The sequence below is a fragment of the Somniosus microcephalus genome, chromosome 14 (assembly GCF_052327205.1).
Source record: "Somniosus microcephalus isolate GS21.2 chromosome 14, FLI_Smic_1.0, whole genome shotgun sequence".
In the NCBI taxonomy this organism is placed as follows: domain Eukaryota; kingdom Metazoa; phylum Chordata; class Chondrichthyes; order Squaliformes; family Somniosidae; genus Somniosus; species Somniosus microcephalus.
The window spans coordinates 69,748,299-69,761,584 of NC_141000.1; the positions used below are offsets into that span (position 1 = coordinate 69,748,299).

Genomic DNA, 13,286 nt, shown 5'->3' on the forward strand with positions numbered 1-13,286 from the left:
CAAAACCTTTCATAATTTTAAAGACCTCTATTAGGTCACCCCTCAGCCTTCTCTTTTCAAGAGAAAAGAGACCCAACCTGTTCATCCTTTCCTGATAGTTATACCCTCACATTTCTGGTATCATCCTTGTAAATCTCTGCATATATGATATCCAAATATGTCCATGATAGATAATGGATGTAAATTATGACATAATAAAATAGTCTTGGTGACCAGATTAAGAGGATGTTCTCTTCACTTTGAGACTGAAAATGAAAAAGGCTTGCCAACCATGTTTTCATGAAGACAAATGTCCTTTAACTAGAACTTCTTAAGTTAATCATTATAATCATGCATTAGGCTTATTTTGATAGTTGTCCCTCTTTGTTTGGGTCTACCTATATTGCTAATTGTTGGGTGAACAAAGTTTCTCCAGTTAACAGTTTGGATTTATTTGGATTGACTTGTATGACCATTTTGGATCAGTTCAGACTTCAGATGTGACCGCTGTCTGTTTCAGTTAATTGAAGTACCATGTGTGGCAACAGATCCCCTGGTGATGTGTTGTAAAAGATTTACTTCAATAAGAAATCTGATCAGAATATGGGGTTGGATTTTGAATGAAAGGAAAAGAATCTGAATTCATATTGAATTCATCTTGATTGGTCCAAGTACAAAATATGGATGAAACTGCTTTAAAACACAGCAAAAGAATAAACAGAAAAACTGTGACCTGCCCCACTCCCCCCACCATTGAAATTATGCAAAATTTAACTGTGCTCTTCTCTTCTACTCTGTGGCAGCTTCCTTCCCGACAGGAAACATAGCAAGTCCAATCTGAAGATACAGAATGATCAGGGACTAGACACAAAGTCCGAGGATGGAAGAAGCATTAATTATGCAGGCTCAGACTTTGAAATGGAAAGTATACATTCCACAACCCGATCTGGCAGGTAATGAATGGATCACGTATTTTAAAATATACACACACATAACTACTGACCCTCTGGGACACTATAGGCAGGTATTTGTTCTGTCTCGGTGCTTACATCTGATAATGACGTGGAAATTGTGTTCTGCTGCCATTCTTTAGTTTGCTTCAGAAGTTGACCTTTCCCGATATTTCTGAAGACTATCATAAGGAGCACTGAGACAACAGGCAATGAGATAACACTTTTCAGAATGTGAACTTGAATGCAAAATGCATTAAGTTCAGCCAGTTACACGAAACTGCTTGATCTTAATTTCTCAATTCCATGTAGCTTCAAAGATGGACCCACTATAACAGAATTCCCTCTGGTGGTGGTGCAACTGCACAACAATGCTCATGTACAGGATGTTCATATGACAGATAATAAATATGCCCACTGGATTCCCCCATTAAATTCAGAGGGATATAAATTCACCAATGAAAATATGTTTTGCATTATCCAGGTAAGGATTAAATTACAATCTGACATTTTTAATATTAAAAGTTAATTAGTGTTATTTTACTTTACTTAGAGACATTGTATAATGGAAAGCTTACCTGTAACAATACTTATATATCAGGAACTAACTGAGAGCATCACTAACTGATCATTTGATGAGATGCAAAATACATTGGGGGAAAAATTCCTAAAGGGCACTAATGGGGCGCAAAGCAACTAGTGCCCGGGCGCAGCGCCACCAACGCCGCCCGCGAAATTCAGCGGGAGGTTAGACTGTCAGACACTCTGTCCGACGGGGTCCGGGGGGCCTACTTGAGGTCGGGGAGGCACTATTTAAAGGCGAGGTGCGGGGCGGCCATTTTTGTTGCTGGCTGCCTGCCAAGACCTGCCTCCACTCCCATCCCCGGCCTCCTTACCCACGCCCCCCCAGAGTGCTGGCTGCGCTCCATGAGCCTGGCACTTCTCTTGAGTGCCGGGCTCTTTTGCCGGCACTCCTGATCCCCGGGGGCCCAGCTGTGCCCTGGGTCGCACTGCGCAAGGCCCCTCCCCTTTAAGAAGGGGAGAAAGGCCTGCAATACTGCGGCGCGATGTGCCCTCGCAGCGCCTCAAAAGGGAGGCGAGGTGCTTCTTGTAGTGTCCCGCTTCCCTCTTGGGGCGCTACCACTCAATTTCCATTGCGAGGACGCTAATTTCCCGGGCACGAAGTTAGCACAGGGGGTGCTACTCAATTTTTAGCCCATTAAGTTCAGTCAGTTACACGAAGCAACACGATCTCAGTTTTTTCCAGTTCTTTTCAAGGATTAATTCAAAATGTCATGAATTCTCCTGAACACTCTTCCTTTCCAGAAGGTGCTGAACAATGCTGGGTTAAGGCTGTTTGACTGCTGCCATCCTTCCATACCTCGCTTTCATGTTTGAGCTTAGAAAGGGGGTGTCGGTGGCTTACTGGACCTCCCACATGTAATTTCCAGCAGGAATCACTGGATAGCAGTCAGGAGCAGCGGACAATGGCAGATTGTTCCAATCCTCAGCACAGGGGCAGTAAAGCCATATTGCTATGCCCCACTGCTACCCCAGTTGAAATCAGCTGATGCAGCACCACCTTCCTGATGTGTATGGCTCACTGGGTTATGCAATTACCCATCAGCCTGTAGGGGAGCTTTATGAAACATTTTGTTGTTACAGTCACCTTTGAGATGTGCCATATTCCATTGGCTATACAGCCCAAGACGCTCTTGGCTATCTTTATTGCTGGCATACACTGTGCCGATGGATTCAACAATTGCACCACTTCAAAAGATTTGTATATTTGAACCCCTAAGTCTGCATTTAGAGTGCATGTTCTCTCCTTATTCTTTCTCCCAAAATGGCCTCTACAAGCTTACCCACTACTGATGGTAAATCATAGTTACCCAGTTTATCCCTCTCTCCCCTTTTGAACTGCTATGTTACATTGGTGCAACCTCCATATCCAAGAATGTTTGATTGCAGTCAGAGCCTCTAATATTTCCTCCCTGACTTCCTGCAACATTCTACAATGCATGCCATCACGGCTTGATGTCTTTTTCCACTTTGAGTGTTGCCATTATTTTTGGTATTACTTCCTTATGTATAGTTATTCTATCTGATTGCTCCACCGCATTATCTTCTACACATTAATTTCTCTGAAAACCAAGGCAACTTAGTCAATTATTATCTCTTGTCATCCCTTCATCCTCCACGAGAAGATTTTCTTTTTCATCTCTTGTCCAAGCCTGCTTATTTTAACCAGATCTGTATCTTTCATTATTTAAATCTCTGTATAATGTTTCCCCTCCATCGTTTCTCCAGCATATGCAAGTACAGTTTAAACGTACTGTGTTGAGCTCGAGGCTTTCATCATAAATTAGTTGTTTCAAGCTTGAAATCCTCCTGATCGCTCTTCATTAACCCCCTTCTAATGCATCTATATCTTTTTTTAAGTAGGGGGACTAAAACTGCATGCCAAACCCTAGAATTGGCTTCACTATTGCTCACACATCGGGCAATTCTATCCACAGACATTAATGACAGTATGTGTAACAATATTAATATGTGGAAATTGCATAACTAAGTTGAACACCTAATTATTATAGCTCCACTGCCTCATTAAAATCAATGGCAAGATCAAGTTTTCTTAATTAACGTCACTGTGATTGTCACAGCCACTTAGACCACTACAGAATGACGCTGGTAGGCTCAGTATGTTTGGTGCAATCACAGGAATTGTAGTTTACTGTTTAAATTAATAATTAATTGTGTTGTCCTCATGTGGTGCTTCTTTATTATTCAGTGGTGCAGTTCTGACTGTGTCTAAAGTCACTGGTGCAAAGCAATAGAAATTATATATCTGGCGGGAGCGGATTGCCGGTTCCTAGCCTTAAACTACCATCCGAATGTTACTTTTTTTGTAATTCAGATCACTGTTCCATCTAATGAATTAACCAGAGAGATATAAAAAGCTTAAGGTGAATTTGTGCTTGTTTCTGCCCATCAGTTCAACCTTCAAACATCTATTTTAAACACTTCCAGGCCCAAGTAGCAACACATCGCAATAGGCTTTTATTTTAGCCATTGGCTGCTCCTCTCCTGATCCGTCTCTATGCTCGCTGCGGCATTTTCTAGTTATTTTTCCAGAAAATTTGCCACTGGAGGACTGGGGATCACAGCAGTCTAATTTGTGTCACAATATCGCCTTCGCAGTGAATTTTTAACATAATAAAAACATACCTTCCAAAAAAAATGTTCATTTATTTTTTGCTCCTACCTCCAATTGTCAAACATCTTCCTTCAGTGATCAGGATTCAGTGTCTAAATCACAGGCTTCGTCACATCTTTTGCTGGTATTGCTCTATTTAGCTAAGAGGTTTCCTTAGAATAGATCTGGTCTTGTTAGTTCTTCTAGAAGCAGATTCATATCAATGTTACACCCAACAAAATTAACAGTTAGCTGTGCTTAGATCTTTTTGCTGCTATGTGCCAGGAAATCAGTGTTTTACACCTGAGGTTATGTATTGCTGCATAGCAGAGGAGAGGTGAGAGTAGCTGCTATCAAGGCAGCATTTAACCAAGTATGGTACGAAGGTACACTACCAAAACTGTAGTCAATGTGTGTCAAAGGGAAAACCCTCCAGTGACTGAACTCATAACTGATGCACAGGAGCATGGTCACAGTTGTCAAAAGCCAAACATTTCAACCCCAGGATATCGCTGCCAGAGTTCCTCACAGCAGTGCCCTTGGCCCAAGATGCTGCTTCATCAATGATCTTACTGAAATTGCCTACCTAACACAGTGTGGGAGGAGTCTCTTCACATGGACTGCAGCGATTCAAGCACAAGGCCCACCATCACCTTCTCAGGGCAACTAAGAACGGGCAATAAATGTGGCTTTGACAGCATTGCCTACAACCCAAGAACAATCATAAAAAATATAGGCACAAGAAGTGTTAGAGAATGTACTAAAACTCATAGATCAGGAAGGTCTGGTTTATTCCAAAGTCTGTGCTGAGTTAGCTGTTCTTAGACAGGATGTAGAAGGAGATGTTGCAGTTGGCCTCAGTAGTGCCCAAGGCTAGGGATGGTGAAAAGATCATGCAGTGTTCTTGGGCCTGATTGCATCCAGTGACCATGCTGGAAAATGCAGATATATAGAGGTCAGGTGAGCATGGGATCAAGCTCAGCATTAATGCTCCTTCTGTTGAAGAATAATCACTGTCTGGGCTTGCATATGAAGCACAGTAGCTTGTGTTACATAGTGAAGGACTGCCAGAACCCCAGCACAGAGCCACACCTTCAGGACAGGAGGACAGAATTTTTTTGGGGGAAAAAACATGTATTCCATTCTGTTTTTTCGTAAAATTATGCAATGCTAATAAAAAAAATTTTGCTTGAATGAGAAGTTAAAAAATGACAACCATTACATTGTTTGGATGCATGACTGTTGGCTTGTGCAATGTGAGTATTTTTCTGGCCAGTTATATGTCCCAGATATGGGTATGGGATAACGAAATGCCATGAAAGATTAAAAGTCTTCCATGAAATACGGTACTGCGCCTGTTTTACAAAATCCTATTTTAAATTTTTGTGAACAGGAAGTCTAGAACTGATGTAAGCAGCCTGGTTGAAGCCTCACAAGCACTAGCTCAGTCCTTACCACAGGACTACACAGATCGGACAAGTGAGCTTAGTGTTAAAATAAATTCTCATCCACAATCAAAGCATGGATCACCCATGAATTCAAGGTAATCCAATAAAATAATTCCTGGATTTTAAAATGAAGTCATTACTATTGGTGGTTGAGTTGTTGTGAGCCAAGAGAAGATGGCTTTAAAGCACTCAAGTGGACGTTCTGTTTCATAGCTGCACTCTAAGTTTAATTGATAGCCTGCCAGCACTAGTCCATATATGTATGCTGCATGGAATTAGTGATGTATGCACAGGTTTTATTTTCATTTGTGGCACACATTAAAGGGGTAATTTTAATCATGCCTGCCTGATGGAAACCATTGTGGCTGTCCTGCCAGACCAACCTAGCAGGAAGAGAATTCGTGGCCAGAAGAGGCCCAAAAATGTTAGTGGTTTTACTTGTATTTTAATTTTCCTTGTGGGGCCAGGAAGAGCACGAGTACTTTTCTTCACCTCACAGGAAAAGTTCAGACCTCCCCCCTGCCCTGAGCTTCTCCCCCACCCTGGTCACAAGGCCCTCTGGAACCTACTCCCAGCAACTTACCCGAGTGCCGGGCACAGTTCCTTTAGTCCCCAGTGGTCGCCTTAATCTATCCAGAGAACTTGTTTGCAAGGACTACTGTTTGGGTAGAAAGAAAGATCTCTGTTGACTACTGTTCTGTCAATGCCAATGTACACAGAGATGGTGCATATTACCTTGTGTTATGCAAAGGAGATGGGTAGTGTGGTTAATATTGGGGTCACTGATGTTGGTTCTTCTGGTTACATCAGCTGCAGTTGATCCCCTTGCAGTCTCTGGTGGTCCAGGTTGATTGGTACACAGAGTAAAAGATATCCTTCAGAATTATATTATAAATAAGCATTCTCGTATAGTTACAGTTAATGACTTGTGTCATGGTAATAAAATACATGACTAATCATGAATAATAAAGCAGAATTCATGCTTATAAATGTTACTAAAATCAATAAACAATTTTAATTATACAAGTTTAAAAATAAAGTCCACTTGTGTTATAAATGGAAATTTTCCACTTGTATCCTTTTACTTGAGAGCATAATGTTTGTGTTTTTGTAGTGAGAGTATTGTGTCCCCTTGGCTTGACTTTAATGTCTTCCTTTACTTGATTGGCTTGCTACCTTATGTCAAGCCCAAAATAGGACAAAGCTAAGTGGAAAAATGGACTTTAGTTTTCAAAGCGATGTATGAATTTTCTTTCTATTGATGAATTGAATGAATGACCAATGAGCATTGTAATATAGAATTATTTTTTTCCAGTATAAGCTTAAATTAAGCCCTAAAAACTCTTTTAGAAAGAATAACAAAGATTCTGAAAATCCATCAGTCTCTCCTGCTTATAATGCTGAGTCCTATCGTATATCTTTAGTTTCTGCCAATTTCTCCCCCCACCACCTCCTCTCTTGAAGTTGTCATCAAGATATAAACCATTTGTTGAGGTGTATCTGCTGACCCCCCCCCCCCCCCGCCACCTTCCCCTTGCCCACCAAGCCAAACCTCTTCCCCAGGTCTCTTCCCACTCTAACCCTGAACACCTATCTCTCCCCTTTCCTCTCGGGCTCATTTCATCAATGAGGCTCACCTCCTGCTCCCTCATTTCCACTAAACTATTGACCACCCAACTATCCTTTCATGCTAACTGACACTACAAATGGCACCATCTCCTTAGGCACTGTCCCCCTTCCTTTCAAAACCATTTTTATCATCCCCTCCTCATAAAACCCAACCTCGACCCCTTGCAAACTACTACTCCATTTGCAAACTCCTTTTCCTTCAAAAAGTCCTTGAATATGTTGTTGCCTCCCAGATCATTGCTCATCTGTCTCACAACTGTTTAAATACCTCCTAATCAAGTTTACAAATTCCCCGCAGCACAGAAACGTCCCTAACCAAAGTCATGATGCATGGTGCATTATCCCACAACCTCTCTGCAGCCTTTGACACTGCAAACCACACTATTCTTCACCAATTCCTCTCCCCCATTGGCCAGCACAGTGGAACTGCCCTCACTTGGTTCCATTTTTACCTATTCAGTTGTCCATCACCCATCATAAGGGATTCCACAACTAAACTTAATAGTCCGGATTTTGCAGTTGTAATTACGGCGAAACTGTCAGCGTTCACCATCGTTACAACTGTGAAACTGACAGCAACTTCTGGCGTCCGCACATGCGCAGCTAAATGCAGAAATCCAGAAGTTGCTGTCAGTCATTCCCTGCTTGTCCACAGGGCGCGCTGTTGAACTTCCCGCAGCTGGCAAACAATTGAAATCACTGAACTAATGAAAACTTTTGCGCTCTAATATTGCTGTTTAAAAACCTTCGAAAAAATTAAGCCTTGTTCACTGAGGTATGTGGAATGCTTCAGCGATTGCTTCTACACCCCCTACTGTTTATCTACATCAATTACCTTAATTCTAAAATCGTCCCATGAATTTCAAGAAATTGCTGTATTTGCGCCGTAAATACAAATTAAACTCACTGCAGAAAGTTAGGGCTAGTATTTCATGACTAAAAGGACCCTTTTAATGACCAGATTTATGTTCCTGCAATGTTACACAACCTCAGAGGCCTAGAAAGGGAACAATAGAAAATGGAGTCTCACTGCTGCAGCTAGTAAAATTGTTCCTAGAGTTTTTTTTAAATTTAAAATTTTTTAAAAATCTTACTTTTCCTTTATGTCTTTTTTTCTCTCACTCTTAATCTAATTTTTTTTTCATCTTCAGTTTTCTTTCTGTAGTTAATTTCACTCAAATTCATTCTATTTCCTTCTCCGCCATTCGCTCTCGTTCTCTATCCTTAAATCTCAATAGTTAATGAGATAGACTATTGGTCCCATCACTCACCAAGGTCACAGATGCCTCGTTGACCTAGTTATCAATTCGCACTTCCAGCAATTTGCGGCATGAACATTTTTCGAACTGAAGGGTGAGGGAAAAAATCCAACTTGTGGGGCTCACCACGAGATGCTCCGCTCCAGTAAATTCTGGCCCAATGTAAATTGGTTAAATTTGCAGATTATACTAAACAAGGGTAGGGTGGTTGAATTTGAAGCAGCCATTGAGTTACAGAAGAACCTAGACAATATTTGCAAGTGGGTAGAACCATGGTAAGGGAAATTCAATACAGATGAGTGAAAGGTCTTGCACATTGGAAAAAACTGTGGGGCAAACTTAGTTAACAAATGTTGAGCTAGCTAGGGGAGAGTTATAAGAGGCCTGGAAGTGAGAATAGACTCAGCACTGACAATGTTCTGTCTTTGCAAAGCAGCAATTCACAAAAGAAACAAAATGTTGAGCTATATGCTGAAGCAGTAGAGCGTGGGGAAAGCTCAATGGACCTGCACTGCAGCACAGAGACTCCCTAGACAGGAGTGCAGGTCAGAGATAGATTGCAACACTACTGTAGCACTGATTCTCTGACTTGCTGGGAACACAGGATCACTGAATAAACCTTTACAGTCTGAGGCTGTGATACTGAAGCTGTCTAATGCTCTGGTCAGGTTGTACCTTGAATACTGCAGTCAGTTTTAGTCTCCAAAGCACAAGGAAAACATCCAAGCCCTAGAAGTGGCGCAGAGAAGAGCAACACGGCTGAATCCTAGTGTCCACTATTTTGCCAGTTACTAATGTAAAAAAAAATGGGTTGTAGTGTCAGAGAAAAGTTTGAAAAACTTGCATTCTTCAGCCTGAAAAAGCAGAATGAGAGACCTTATAGAAGTATTTAAGATACTGAGTGGAATAGAAAATGTTAGCCCTGAATACTAAGTGAAACTACCACTGCAGGACAAGTGGACAAAATGGTAAAAGGCACCTTCTGTTCAGGAATAATTCAAGGAAGCACTTCTTCACATAAAATGATTAATGCCTGGAATGGTTTTCTGGGCAGGCAAAAACTCTGGGCTTATTCAAGAATGAGTTGGATGCTATGATGCGGGAACCTTGGGTTTCTCTGGAAGGATGAACTAGCCTGAATGACCTCCATCATCTGTACTTAATGCTAGATAGCCAGCTTGAAATGTTGGCCTGAGGGTCATTTACACAGCAGCTACCAGTTTGAACTGCAGTTTTGGTTTTAGCCAGGGACTATCCAGGTCACTGCAATGTGATCTTACACATGCACAGAGCTCCTCGACCAACAGTTAGATTTTAAATGTTTAGACAATGCAGGTGGCAGCCAATTTTTTTTTAAATCCTGCCGCTGGTACAGAGCCTCGCCCACCAAAATCCCAGGTGTACTCCCATGAACTTAAGAGATATAGGCCTAGAAATTCACTGGTGCCCCGTTTGGGATGCCAGCCTCACCAGGGCGCGAGAAGTACCGCCCCGGAAGGAGTCGCGGCCGCCCGCCGCAAATTCAGTTTCAGCGCCCAAGACGGAAGCGCGGTGCTACTCGAGGCGCCCCGCATCCCTCTTGGGGCGCTGCAACTGAAAATCGCAGCGCAACGGCATGGCGCGCTGCGGTACTGCAGGCCTTCCTCCCCTTCTTAAAGGGGAGGGGCCTGCTGCAGCATGCTCGAAGAGCGCGAGTGCCGGCAAAAGAGCCCGGCACCGAGGAGAAGTGCCGGGCTCTTGGGACACAACCGGCACTCCGCGGGCGGGCGGGGGGCTCAGGAGGCCGGGGACGGCGGTGCGGAGAGGTGCTGGCAGGCAGCCAGCAAAAAAATTGGCCGCCCCGCACCTCTACCGCCGCAGGTAGGCCCCCCTGAACCGGTCGCAAATTGCGACCGGCGTTAAAGCAGGGGGCGCTACTAAATTTCACGATTGGGGCAGTTGCGGGGCACTGCGCACACCGATGACATCATCGGTAGCGGCGCAGCACTAATGGCTAGCGCCGCCATTAGCGACCCGCTAAATTTAGCGGGAGGCGTGGCCAGTGGCGCAAAACCCACTAAGTGCCCTGTTAGGGCGCTAATGGGTGGCGCAGGCCACTGAATTTCTAGGCCATAAAATGTGCACTCCCAGCAGGTGAGGCTCTGTGCCACAAGTGCACATTCATAAAATTCATCCACAAAAGTAAAACATTGAAAAGTCTGGATTTAGACGTGTAGTTTTGTTGAGCTCCCACAGGTGCAATTCATTTGCAGTGGAGCCCAGTGCAATGCAAGCAGTTGCTGAAAATCTCAGGTCTTCATTACCATTTGTTATCCACAGCAGAATATCAACCCCAGTGTCACAGATCTCGCCAGCACCCAGCAAACGCAGCATTGTATCAGATTATAGAAGGAAGGTAAGTTTGATGACTTTGTTCACAATCTGACATTATCTTGAGAATATAATCAGAAGTTAAATTAAACCATGTTGAACATCAGAATAATTCCTCATTAGAATTTTCATACAGCTCTATCACATCAGTGGATGTTACATTTTGTCCTTGCGCAAGTGTACACTCAGCACATGTGAAATCCAATGCTGTGATTGGAATCTAAGAGGCTTACTAGTTAAATTATATGTTCGGCAGATGAGCAGTAAATGCAATGTTGTCTCAACCTAATTCATTGCTGGAACAATCAGAAAGCTTATAGGAGCCCTGCATTTGAAGAAAATATACTCTACCCAGATTTTCCTTTCTCTTTGAGAAATAACTTCTTTCTGCTTAGAGTTGTTAACATGGAATAGTGTGCCACCTAGTGAAGTAACTGCTGACTGACTTGGAGGATTCAAAAGGAAATTGATTTAATTGATGATTTCAGAGGGAATAGAGCGGCATGGGTAGAAAAAGATAAAAGATGTTCCGATCCAGACCTGAAATAGGACCTGGATGAAAAGAGCAAGTTGAATGGCCTTTCCTTCCTCTGACATTCTTTTTTGACTGTAATATTTTCTCTTTCTCAATCCATGTGAATTCCAAAGGAATAAAAATGAAAATAAAAGTGTGAATAATGTTTTCAATGGCACTGATCAAATTGATCAGTTTTCTTCCCTCCCCTTTTCCCTTGAAACTGGGACTCCCTGCCGGGAAATTGTGCCATGGCTGAGGCGCACCCTCTGCTACCTCACGCAGTGGCCAGTATGGGCATGTCAATATTAGGTGTCTACTGTGGCTCAGTGTAGCACTCTCGCCTCCGAGTTTAAGAGGTTGTGGATTCAAGTCCCACTCGAGGCTTGAGCACAATATCTAGGCTGACACTCCAGTGCAGTACTGAGGGAGTACTACACTGTCGGAGGTGCCGTCTTTACGATGAGATGTTAAACCAAGTCCCTATCTGCCCTCTCAGGTGGACGTAAAGATCCCATGGCACTATTTCAAAGAAGAGTAGGGGTAATCTCCCCAGTGTCCTGGCCAATATTTATCCCTCAATCAACATCACTACAACAGATTATCTGGTAATTATCACATTGCTCTCTGTAGGACCTTGCTGTGCGCAAATTGACTGTCACGCTTCTTGCATGACAACAGTGACTACACAAAAGTGCTTTACAGCCAAATAAATAATTTTTTGATGCCCCAAGATCATGAAAGACGCTATATAAATGCAAGTCTGTCTTTTTTTTTTACCATGAGCCTTGATAGTGAGTGTCTAAAAGCTATGCATATGTGGTCACCACAACCAAGCCCAAACCTGTTCTCACATAAGAACATAACATAAGAAATAGGAGCAGGAGTAGGCCATACGGCCCCTCGGGCCTGCTCCGCCATTCAATAGGAACATGGCTGATCTGAATCTAGACTCACGTCCACTTCCCTGCCCTCTCCCCGTAACCCCTAATTCCCTTATCTGCTAGGAAAATGTCTATCTCCATTTTAAATTTATTTAATGTTGCAGCTTCCACAGCTCTCTGGGGTAGCAAATTCCATAGATTTACTACCCTCTGAGTGAAGAAGTTTCTCCTCATCTCAGTTTTGAAAGGGCAGCCCCTTATTCTAAGATTATGCCCCCTAGTTCTAATCTCACCCATCAGTGGAAACATCCTCACCACATTCACCCGATCAAGCCCCCTCACAATCTTATATGTTTCGATAAGATCGCCTCTCATTCTTCTGAACTCCAATGAGTAGAGTCCCAACCTACTCAACCTTTCCTCATACGTCAGCCCCCTCATCTCTGGAATCAACCGAGTGAACCTTCTCTGAACCGCCTTGAGAGCAAGTATATCTTTTCTTAAATATGGAAACCAAAACTGCACGCAGTATTCCAGGTGTGGCCTCACCAAGACCCTGTATAACTGCAGCAAGACTTCCCTGTTTTTATACTCCATATACTCAACATCTGTACATATGCATTTCCAGCCCGGATAGTGATGAGGAAATGGAACCTCCTAATTTCCCTCTCCCGAACCCATGGACCCTGAGGCCAATTGTGGCTGTTCCATTACCCCAGCTGAGATCAGCGAACTCAGCACCGGCTGAAGTTTGAATCTTTCTTGTTCCGTATAGCTCAACTACTCACTGGATAAACTTGCTGAGACATCAGAGTTCCTTAGAGGCTTTGTTATTTAAAAACAAATTTGATGGTGTAAGAGGTACTCCTTGAGAACTCCGTTGGTGCTGTTCAATTACAAGTCTATAGCTGAACTCTGAATTCTGTGATGCCAGAAAGAGATAACATAGAGATAAGTGCCTCCATGTGCTGCTTTTGGATTTAAAAAAAAATATTTGTACTCAAAGAAGTTTTGATTTTAAATGTTAATTTTTTTCCTGAATACTGGAATCCAATGC

General features: G+C 42.8%; 1 protein-coding gene across 3 annotated transcripts in view; it reads left to right on the forward strand.

The window, feature by feature from the left end:
* Window positions 1–13,286, forward strand: part of sytl5 (synaptotagmin-like 5) — a 139,381-nt gene that overhangs the window by 85,265 nt on the left and 40,830 nt on the right. For 2 of the 3 annotated variants that reach the window (XM_086006622.1, XM_086006624.1), the window contains exons 5-7: window positions 783–932; window positions 5,519–5,668; window positions 10,781–10,856. In XM_086006622.1, coding sequence (XP_085862748.1) covers window positions 783–932; window positions 5,519–5,668; window positions 10,781–10,856 — 376 coding nt within the window. The remainder of the gene's footprint in view (window positions 1–782; window positions 933–5,518; window positions 5,669–10,780; window positions 10,857–13,286) is intronic. The other variant, XM_086006623.1, reaches the window with a different exon arrangement.